Consider the following 11,097-nt stretch of genomic DNA (forward strand, 5'->3'; position numbering starts at 1 on the left):
TGACCACAGGATGCCATCATTTTTCGGAAATCAGTTTTCACTACTAAAGTGTCTGGGAAAAATTAGTTTTGGTGTTGTTTTCCCAGTGTCTGGCTGAATGTTGTCATCTGATGTCAATCAGTACTTTTAAAGGAACAGTTCACCCAAAAATGAAAATTCAGCCATTATTTACTCACCTTTATAATGTTCCAAGGGTCAATGATGTGATGCTTTAATAGCTACATTAATACGAAAAAAAAAAATAATAATAATAATTTTAAATTGATTAAATTAAATTACATTTCAAGATGCATTAAAATGCAATTTATACATGGAGTGACTTCAGTAACATTTTCTATTAGTGATAACCGTGAGCAGGTTGAAAATCCATTTTAATATGTGACGATTCAAATCGGTTGAGATGCTCAGCAAATCGCGATTCAATTAGGGGTAGGAGTTTATATGAATGTATGTCTGAGAGGAACTTACTGTCTTCCGATGGTATTTTTTATTTTCTTCTGGCCTCTGTATAATGCATATTAAAGTTAATAAGTGCAGCGCTGCTTTGTTTACAGCAGAAACCAAGGAAATGCTTTAAGTGCCACCTGCTGGCAGAGTGTGAATCTGCGTCTCGTTCAGCTCGTGTGCTGTTTCTGTTTCATGCAGATATTTTTTAGGCATAGTTTCTCAAAACTGGTCAAACTATTCTGTTTTTGGTTCAAATTTTTGAAACTATACAATATAATTTAGATTAAAAACTGCCCATGTTGCATGTTTGCAGCATCTTTGTTTGGATTGTGATTAAAATTCAGTGGTTGCCTCAAATTTTTACATTATTAAAAACACATTTATTATACTACGGATTCCCTCACATGGCATGCAGGAAAATAAATAGTAGGCTAAATCGTGCGCATGATTTACTAATTTGTTCCCTAAGTGTACTAAAACGCGCACATGATTACTATTGCGTTCCCTCGATTTACTATTTCGTTCCCTCGATTTGCTAAATCGTGCACATGATTTATAAATCGAGAGAATGAAATAGTAAATTGTGTGCACGATTTAGCAAATTGAGGGAATGAATTAGTAAATTGTGCGCACAATTTGTTTATTTTTTCTTGCATGTCATGTGCGAGGCTCCGTAATTATACATACACATTTACATTATGTTTAAATTAAGTAATTTAGCAGACACTTTTATCTAAAGTGACTAACAAATGAGGACAATAGAAGCAATCTTTTAAAAAAAGGGGGGCAGCTGTGGCCTAATGGTGAGCGAATTGGACTTGTAACCAGAAGGTCGCAGGTTCGAGTGTTGGTGCTGGCAGGAGTTGTAGGTGGGTGGGGAGTGTATGAACAGCGCTTTCTTCCACCCTTAATACCCATGGCTGAAGTGCCCTTGAGCAAGGCACTGAACCCCCAGTTGCTCCCTGGGCGTTGGATATAGCTGCCCAATGCTCCGGGGGTGTGTTCACTTCTCATTGCTGTGTGTGTGCACTTGGATGGGTTAAATGCAGAGCACCAATTCTGTGTATGGGTTACCATACTTGGCAAATATCACGACTTAACTTATCAAAACCAACAAAAGAGCAATAATTTACAAGTGCTATATTAGTATATTATTAGAGTCTTTTATTTCAGTTTCACAAAGAAACGTACAGTATTTTGTCCAAGCAATAATAAAAGGACACATTTAATTTATCATTTGTCTTAAATCTTAATAAATCTCAAATTGTGAATCGAATTGAATCATGAGTTGAGTGAATTGTTGCATCCCTATTTTCTATGATACAGAAAAATAAATAAATAAATCAGAAAATTATATCATGACTGTAAGTCAAAGTCATCAAGTCTCTGCAATATCAGATAATTTTATTTTTTGGACCTTTTTACCTTAAGGCACATCAGTTTGTAAAATATCATGTTGTTAACATCCCTCAAAATTCATTATAATTAATTGTTTATAAATTAATAATTCATATTTAGTAATTCATTTCAATAATGACAATTAACAACAAACCTTATGTTTCTATCTTTTACTAGGTCCTGAATACAATACTGTATTTCTCAATGTTTTCTTTGATGTGCAATTAGATGCAGAGTGCAACAACAGGCCTATTGTGTTTTTGGCCTTTGGAGGGACAATGAGCTGGCTCGCACCTCAGAGAGATGTTTTAGGATTTAATGAATCTCCCTCCAGCAGCATTATCAGAAGTGTAAGAGCCTGCTGCGGGTGTAATGAAGTTGTGATTTTTCTCCCTGTGTCTCTCTCACAATCTGCTGATTCTTGCCCTTGAAATAATATCGTTTGAATACTTTTTATAGCTCTTTTTCCCATAAATGATAAACTACTTCAGCATTTGAATCATTTTGCTGGATAAAATCCATAGTGTTATGCCACAGCAGAATACAGAGATGAACAGTGCTCTCTGGGCTGCACAAAGATGCAAAGATAATAAAAATGTTAATTAAATACAGTGATGTTAACCTAATTAGTTTCATGATGAATTAGGACCAGATGCAACCGACTCTTGCATCATTACAAAAACAGAAGTAGGCCTACAAAGTTGTTGTTGCAGTTGCAAAGGTAAAAAAGTGCTGATTTTGTATATATATATTTTTTTCTAAACTTTTTAAAATAAAGTTATTTAGATAATGTTTTAAAAATGAAATTAGTGTGGCAAGATTATTACGGAAATAAAAAGAAAAAAAAAATCCAGTGCTGAAATGTTCAAAAATAAATAAATAAATAAATAAATCCTGTGATACAAAGCTGAATTTTCAGCATCATTACTTCAATGTCACATGATCCTTCAGAAATCATTCTAATATATTGATTTACTAATTATACATTTTTGATAATTTCAGGAATCTATGATGAATAAAACAGCTAAGAACAGCATTTATTCAAAATATAAATCTTTTGTAACAATGTACACTACTACTCAAAAGTTTGGGGTCAGTACATTTTTTTTTTTAACTTTACTTTTGCTTCTATTTAAAAAAAAAATGTTTCTTTTTAACTTATACAAATATATCAAAAATATATATAAATGTGTGTGTGTGTGTGTGTGTGTGTGTGTGTGTGTGTGTGTGTGTGTGTGTAAAACAAGATATACTTCTTCCAGGATTCTTTGATGAACAGTAAAATGTACTAAATCTTAATGAAGTCTTAAATGTACTGTCATATTTGATATGACATTAAATTAAATAACAAAATGCATAATATAACAAGTTTTTCCAATTTTTCTACTTCAGAATTTCACCTTTAAGTCAGTGTGTTATTTAGTATTTGTTTGTTTGTGAAATTTACTAGCAATTTCTGAGTGAAAATCCCTGAATCTGAGTGTATGTTCCCAGGTGTTGATCGTTTAGATCAGGGGTGTCAAACTCAGTTCCTGGAGGACCGGAGCCCTATAGAGTTTTGTTTAAAACCCTGCTCTAACACACATAACATGTAGCTTTCAAATAAGCCTGAAGGACTTGATTAGTTGGATCTCTGCAGGGCTCCGGCCCTCCAGGAATTGAATTTAACACCCCTGGTTTAGATTACATTGACAACCACTCACCCACTGGTCAGGTGTGTTTGAGATTTACCAGTCACTTCAATTAATTTATTAGACAAAGACAATAATTGCTGTTCTCTCTCTCTCTAGGTAACAGAGACCAGGACTGGTCCTTTGGGCTGCAGTAACTATGACAACCTTGACTCTGTCAGCTCCGTTCTGGTTCACAGCCAGGAGAACAAAGTTCAGTTGCAAGGTAGAGAGATACACAATCCAGTACATATTACTTCCGACCCTACAGTAATTCTAAAGTGTTTTCCAGAGGTTGTGCTGGTGTGATGAGCCATGGTAGCTACACGATTAAAGCCTTGATGCCACCGTTATCTAATTGGCCTGCTAATTATACAAAAACCTTGAATGTTGATAGTTGACTGTGCTTGCTGTACTGGAAAAGTGGAGGCATATGTGGTATATCTCACACTTCTGTATTTCTACAGGACTTCAGGCTATTCTGCCTAGTTATTTAAGGAGCAGCTTTGTTCAGGCTGCCTTAGGCTATATAGGCTGCAATGCTGAAGGCCAATTTGTGTGCAAAGACAATGACTGCTGGTGCCAATGCAGCAAGGAGTTTCCCCAGTGTAACTGCCCTGAGGCTGATATCCGTTCCCAGGAAAACTACCTGGAGCGCATGAGGGAGGCCTGGAAGCAGGAGAACCAGGAATTTCAAGAGTCAGGTGCCAAAACTTCTTGTGTTTCTCTTTTTCTTCTGGGACATTTTTGTCTCCATTAGGCTGCTAGCTTGCTTAAATAGTTTAACCAGCAACCAACTTTGCTAAGACATCCTCACTGATCAATAATTCTCTTATGTAAGGGGTTTATTTTGCTATACTGGCCAGCTGACTGTACATTATTCTGCTTGTTATAATGATATATATATATATATATATATATATATATATATATATATATATATATATATATATATATATATATATATGTGTGTGTGTGTATTTGTGTATGTTTTTAATGGAGATTAGAAATGTTGCTTTGGGAACTAGCTAAAATAAAGTCAATTTAAGTGACTGAAAATTAATTACAAAATTAATTATTTATATAATTTAAAAGCTAAATAGAAATGTTTATAAAAAAAATTACAAGAGCACCAAACAAAATTAAATTTTTTTTTTACTGAAATTTAAATGAAAACAAAATATAAAAACTAAAGCTAATTTAAAATATTAATAAAAAAATAGCACTGATGGCTTCTCATGAAAATAAATAAATATTGATTTGATTTAAGTTGAATCATTTATAAATATACATATTTATATAAATTATTTGCCAATTATAAATGTGTTATCATTTCACCTACATGTTATCTTTTAGTCAGCTACAGGAAATACGTAATTTATTACAATGTACAATCAACCTACATTACAAAAATAGATATTGCTAGTAATTTCACAAACAAATACAAATAAAGAGCAAGCAAAACATCTAATTAAAGTCTTCACTTTGGAATAGCATTAACATATGAATGCAAGAACAAAACAGGGAAAATGCTTACATATAAAATCAAAAAATATGTATTTGTATAGACTGGGTTCAAGTTTAAAATTTGTTGCAACATCTTCCATGGCTGGGATTTGCTTTTTGTTGCTGTCTTGTATGTTTAAAAACCATTAGTAAACATTGCAAACAGCAAACAGATGATGACGATGATGATAACAGTAATGTTTATTTTAAATTTTAATTTTGATTGGATCTTGGACAATTTACAATTGCGATACAGCTGGGAAATGAACAACAATTGAATAGTACAAGAAAAATGCATAGACAAAAGAAAGGCAAAACAGTATGATAACAAACACTGAAAAAAATGGTAACCTAAAAATTAACCTTTTTTTTTATTTATTTATAACAACAAAACTACATTTTATGGGTTACGGTAAATAAGGTAAAATAATCTTTTTGCAGGTTTGCAGATTACCACTAAACAATGAAAATATGGCAAAAAAAATCTAATTGTATTCAATACTCTCATTTTCACAAACTACTGTATAGTAATTAAAACTTTTGGAAATTATCTTTACTCATTTTGAGCACAAAGTATGTGCTTTCTGCAATTATATTATATTATATTATATTATATTATATTATATTATATTATATTATATTATATTATATTTCACCCATGTGGTATAGTAAAGATGTGTGTCTGGGAATTACAATATTTTGACAGAACGTTTGTGTGCAACAGTCTTTTACTGACAACTATTTTTTGAAAATCTTCAGAAAAACATTGTGTTAATTCAGATTTACTTTTTCATCAGATGAGTTCCAGAACTTCATGGGTAAATTACCAACACAGAGTGCTCTAAATTCATCAAGAATCCAGCAATTGTGGAGGACAGACAGCACTCTACAGCAACGCTACAGGCAGCTAGAGAGTCGTGTTAGCCTCCTGCTCTCCAAGACCCGACGAACTGCTAACAAGCTCTTCAGCCTCAGCAAGAGATGCCGCACACAGCCCAAAATAGTGTCTCTAAGGGAGAGGTAAATCATATTTATAGGCACACATTAAACCTGTGAATCTGAATATTTTTAATTTAATTATGCAAGCTATGCAAATGAAGATACATGAAAGGCTGCAAAGTTTTAGTCTATAAGGAATTCTGAATGTTTGTGCATCATTAAACAGCAAAAGTTTGAGATTTATAGGATTTGAGTTGAAATTGTATGATTTTTCATTCACTCTCACAGGAAAGAAATTTCACAAATAAGATCTTTTTAATATCTCAGTTGTTTCTTATGGACAGCGATGAAATTAAAAGGACAGCAAATGACGAATGATGAAAGAATTCATTCCAATGATTTAATTCCTTCTGTGGAACACAGTAGAGGATGTTTTGAGAATTTTAGTTTGCCAAATTAACATAGTTTTATTTCTATCCATCTTTCTATGTGAACATGGCCTGATTAGATCCTAAAAATCCTCTATTGTGTGGTGTCATTAGGATCATTTAACTGCTCCCAATTGAGATGGAGCATCCCTGAACTCAATTCGTACATATCAAACATTTCATATTTACAACTGTTGATGGGGCTGCCTCTGACGTGATACATTGATAGCCAATGAGAGTGAGCAAGAGTCACCTACCAGATGCTTCTTGAAACTTGGCAGGCACAAACATGCCACGGAAGTAGAGTACTGAGAAAGAACATCACCTATATTCTTTTTTTTTCTATTTTGTTTTTCACTGTACAACAGAACACTCGCCTGGAGAGCCAACTGACAATGTTGACTGTCCTCCATGTGTTTTTCTTCTCTACTCACATTTGATCTGGCGTGTCTCTGTGAGTCTCGTGTCAAATTTCATGTAAAATTGTTCCTACAGCAATTTACAAGTGTGTGTTCTCATGGTCTGATGGAATCATCTAGTGTGCGTGTTCAAAGGACTAAAAGGCTAAAAATCAGTTGAAACGGTCATGTCTGTGGTATCCGATAGTTTTAAAATTGGTTAAGATTTCAAAATCATCTAGTGTGTCCCAGGCCTTAAACTGCTTTGGAATGATATTTACTGTGAAACGCATTATGTAAATACATTTTAATTGAAAATTTCTCTTCAATTTCATACATCTAGTGGGCAGAAAAGAACATTGTGAAGTTAAAACAAAGTCAGTATTTTCCCGATTTTTTTGTAATCTATTTTGGCTTTATGAAAATGACATAAAAAATAGCCAGTTATTTAAGTTTGCGAACAACATTTGTCTTTATATTATGATTTTTTTTTTCTTTTTTACATTATACATTATAAATATAGCTCTTTACATTTTTAAAAAGGGAGTCCTTCATATTAGGGGTACTTGGCATTAGAATGTTTTAAAAGCAACAATTGTGCAGATTTTTATTGAATGAATTCATGACACATAAATTAAACATAATTAAAATCTCTAAAGTCTTTTGAGGTTTGAAAGGGTAACCTCTGAGCAATACAGTTTTCCTCTGGGATTGTGAAATCACTTTGAATGATTATTACACTGCTGGATTTTGATTTGAAAGCGCTATTGTTTAGCCAAGCCCGATCTCCAAGCGGGTGAAAAAGACTAATGAGTAATCTATTGTTTAACCACCCACTACAGCCTCTGAGGCCACTGCTGCACTAATGGATTACTTTTACCCTAACAGTGCTTTCAAAGGCAGATATTAGCAGAGCTCAAGGTTAAAAACCAATTAGTTCTGTTGCTTAAACAAAGCTGTTTATAGACAGACACTGCTTGTTGCAAATCACTGCCTTATGATCTCTGCAATTATTTGCATACATTACAAGCTATAAAATCTCGTTTTGTCTTGTTTCCTCACTTTTTTATTGTTGGTTTTCACAGGCCATTGAGCTACTGGCTACAGTTCACCTTGTCTATCCTGTACTGCAGTGAGAACAACCAGCTGGGATTTTACGCAGAGGAATTACGGAGTTGCGCCTGTCCGTACGAAAGCCCCTCGTGCCAGGGTGTCATCCCGTGCGAGGTGGGCGACACCCACCGTTGCGCTTCCTGCTCGGTGGACAACCTCACCCGTTGCTCCAGCTGCAACCCAGGTTACGTTCTCAGTCATGGAGTTTGTAAATACGCCGTACCCAACCCTACAGACCACTACCTGGGCTTTGAGACCGACCTACAAGACCTGGAGCTACGCTACCTACTGCAACACCGAGACGGCCGCATCACTGCGCATGCAATCTTCGTCAGCAACGACGTTCGCCTCAACGTCTGGTTTGACCCGTCTTGGAGAAAGAGGATGCTGCTTACTCTGAAGAGCAACAAGTTCAAATCCAGTCGCGTCCATATGCTCCTGGGCATCTCGCTGCAGATCTGCATGACCAAGAACTCCACCCTAGAGCCTGTGCTGTCCGTCTATGTCAACCCTTTTGGCGGTAGCCATTCAGAAAGCTGGACCATGCCCTTTAATCAAAATAGCTACCCGGACTGGGAAAAAACCAAGCTGGACATTCCATTGGATTGCTTCAACTGGACCTTGACTTTGGGAAACCGATGGAAGAGCTTTTTTGAGACTGTTCACTTCTACCTGAGGAGCCGCATTCGGACCGAGTCCTCTCAGGGGAACGATACGGTCTACTTCGAGCCTCTGGAGGCTACGGATGCCTCTCAGAACTTTGGATACATGAAGATCAACAACATGCAGCTGTATGGTTACAGCATGCACTTTGATCCCGAGGCTATCCAGGATCTGATCCTGCAGTTGGACTATCCGTACACTCAGGGATCTCAAGACTCTGCTCTGCTGCAGCTAATGGAGATCCGATATCGGGTCAATAGACTGTCCCCTCCTGGACCACTTCCATTAGATCTGTTTTCCTGCCTACTTCGACATAGGCTCAAACTGTCCAGCTCCGAGGTACAGAGAATACTCACCACACTGCAGACTTTTAGTGCCAAACAGCTGTTCTACAAAGAGTACGAAGCTGCAAAACTTTGTAGTTAGAAAGCAAACCAATTTATTTTTGCCATTGATGTTTTGCTTTATTCGCTGAGAAGTTAATTTTAACTGAAAATTCCTTAATGGGGGGGGGGCACTGTTTTTGTGCTGTTCTATATGAAGTCATTACTGTTAAATATTTGATGTCTTTGGTTCAAATGGTAGTTCAGATGAAACAAAATTTTGCACAATTTTATCAATTCTGCCACGTTTTAATTAAATAAAATAAGCAAAAAGACCTAGTTTAAGAAACCAAACTTTGTTTTTGTAGCACACTCAATTGCAGTTGGCTGGATCTAATCTGTGTAATGGAACATTTTAAGGCTTTATTTATTTAACAAAAAGCAGAAAACTTTCCATTCACACATTATTTAGAAAAGTGAACCCAATGTAACTCCCCGAGAACATGTCAATGGTCATATTTCACCCCAAAATAAAAGTAATACATACATACATACATACATACATACATAATGTACATGCACATATTATACACTTCCATTAAAAAGTTGGGTTGGTGAGATTACTTTTATTCAGCAAGGATGCATTAAATTGATCAAAAGTGACTGTAAAGACACCTAGAATATTACAAAAGATTTATATTTCGGATAAATGCTGTGTTTTTGATCTTTTGGTTCATCAAATAATCCTGAAAAAAATATTATAATAATAAATAAATAAAATAAGCACCATCTGTTTACAGCACTGATAAAAATGTGAAAAGTTTCAAGTCGGCATATTAGTATGATTTATTAAGGCTCAAGTGACAGTGAAGACTGGAGTAATGATGCTGAAAATTCAGTTTTGCAAACACAAGGAGTAAATTTAATTTTAAAATATATTCAAATAGAAACTAGTTGTTTTATATTGTAATAATGTTTCACAATATTACCATTTTACTGTATTTTTGGTCAAATAAATGCAACCTTGGTGAAAAAAAAAAAAAAAAAAAAAAAACAATCCTACAGACCCAAAACTTTTGAATGGTGTATATATAATGTTTTGTTGTTGTTGCCATTTTTTTAATATTCTCAGTAGAGATTTATTAGTCTGTGTGTGATGTTCTTTACACTTTACTGTTGTTTTTATTAAATTAAAAAATGTTTTATTTATACAATGATTTAATCAGCATTAAAAAGCATTTTGATTAATTCGACCATGACTTATAAATGCTTTACATTTATATAAATGCTATACATGTATATATACATATATAGATTTTTTTTTTTTTTTTTATAAGATAGAAGTGGAAGTTTTCAAAGAGACTACTGAAATGTACCATTGAACATTTCCATTGCCACTGACAGCAGAGGTGCAGCTATTCCTTCAAATGGGTCATTCATTGAATTTGGTTGGATCTATTCCATAAAGACATCATGTGAAGCAGGCAAACTAGTATTACCTTCAGGTGTACACAGGATATTCAAACGAATTTTCTAAGACATGTCTTTAGCAACATTCAGTTTCTTTCCATTCCTGAGACTCATTTTAAATTCCACATCAAAAGCAGACTTGCTTCTGAAACATCAGTCACATGGTCATTAATAAACATTAATTCCTGTCTGATTCACATGCCATACTCCAACTCATCCTTCAGCATTCCATCACACCTGAACATGCGAAGAGGCTCTTAATAACCCCTAAAGACCGACAGCATATGGTCTCCTCCTACTTTCTTTGTGGTAGATTTAGTGCCCTAAATGCATGGTCCTCAAGAGACGAGTGCTGGCACTTATCGGCAGGCGAATAACGATGAGCAGAGTGACCTCCCTCAGTCCTCCGCTCCGTCATCGCTCCTGGTGTGATGGATGAGCACTGAGGAGATGGAGACGTGCGGAGCTCGAAAGGCTGGCACCCTGGACAGGACCCATTATCTGAGATCCTTCTCCACGGCTGCAGGAGTCTGTTCAGAGCAATTTACCTCGGCTGCTGGGGTTCAGATGAATTTGTTTTTGGATCTGCAAAACCATCTGCTGCTCCAGAGTTCTGTGTCGTGATTGACAGTAGCATTGTGAAGTAAATTTCCTCATGTTTTTATCTCGCAGACAAGCGTGACTCGTGAGGTGTTGCCACATAAACTGACCAGATTTCCAATGTGTCAATGCAGTTCACTGT

The 11,097-nt window shown here is 35.4% G+C and overlaps 1 protein-coding gene across 2 annotated transcripts in view; it reads left to right on the forward strand.

Moving 5' to 3' along the window:
• LOC109076172 (BMP/retinoic acid-inducible neural-specific protein 3-like) overlaps positions 1–9,622 on the forward strand; it is a 34,185-nt gene extending 24,563 nt beyond the window's left edge. For both annotated transcript variants that reach the window (XM_042770538.1, XM_042770534.1), the window contains 4 exons: positions 3,636–3,741; positions 3,983–4,219; positions 5,819–6,041; positions 7,872–9,622. In XM_042770538.1, the coding sequence (XP_042626472.1) occupies positions 3,636–3,741; positions 3,983–4,219; positions 5,819–6,041; positions 7,872–8,988 (1,683 nt within the window). In that variant the 3' untranslated portion in view covers positions 8,989–9,622. The remainder of the gene's footprint in view (positions 1–3,635; positions 3,742–3,982; positions 4,220–5,818; positions 6,042–7,871) is intronic.
• Positions 9,623–11,097: the final 1,475 nt, after the last annotated feature.

The sequence above is a fragment of the Cyprinus carpio genome, chromosome A2 (assembly GCF_018340385.1).
Source record: "Cyprinus carpio isolate SPL01 chromosome A2, ASM1834038v1, whole genome shotgun sequence".
Classification (NCBI taxonomy): domain Eukaryota; kingdom Metazoa; phylum Chordata; class Actinopteri; order Cypriniformes; family Cyprinidae; genus Cyprinus; species Cyprinus carpio.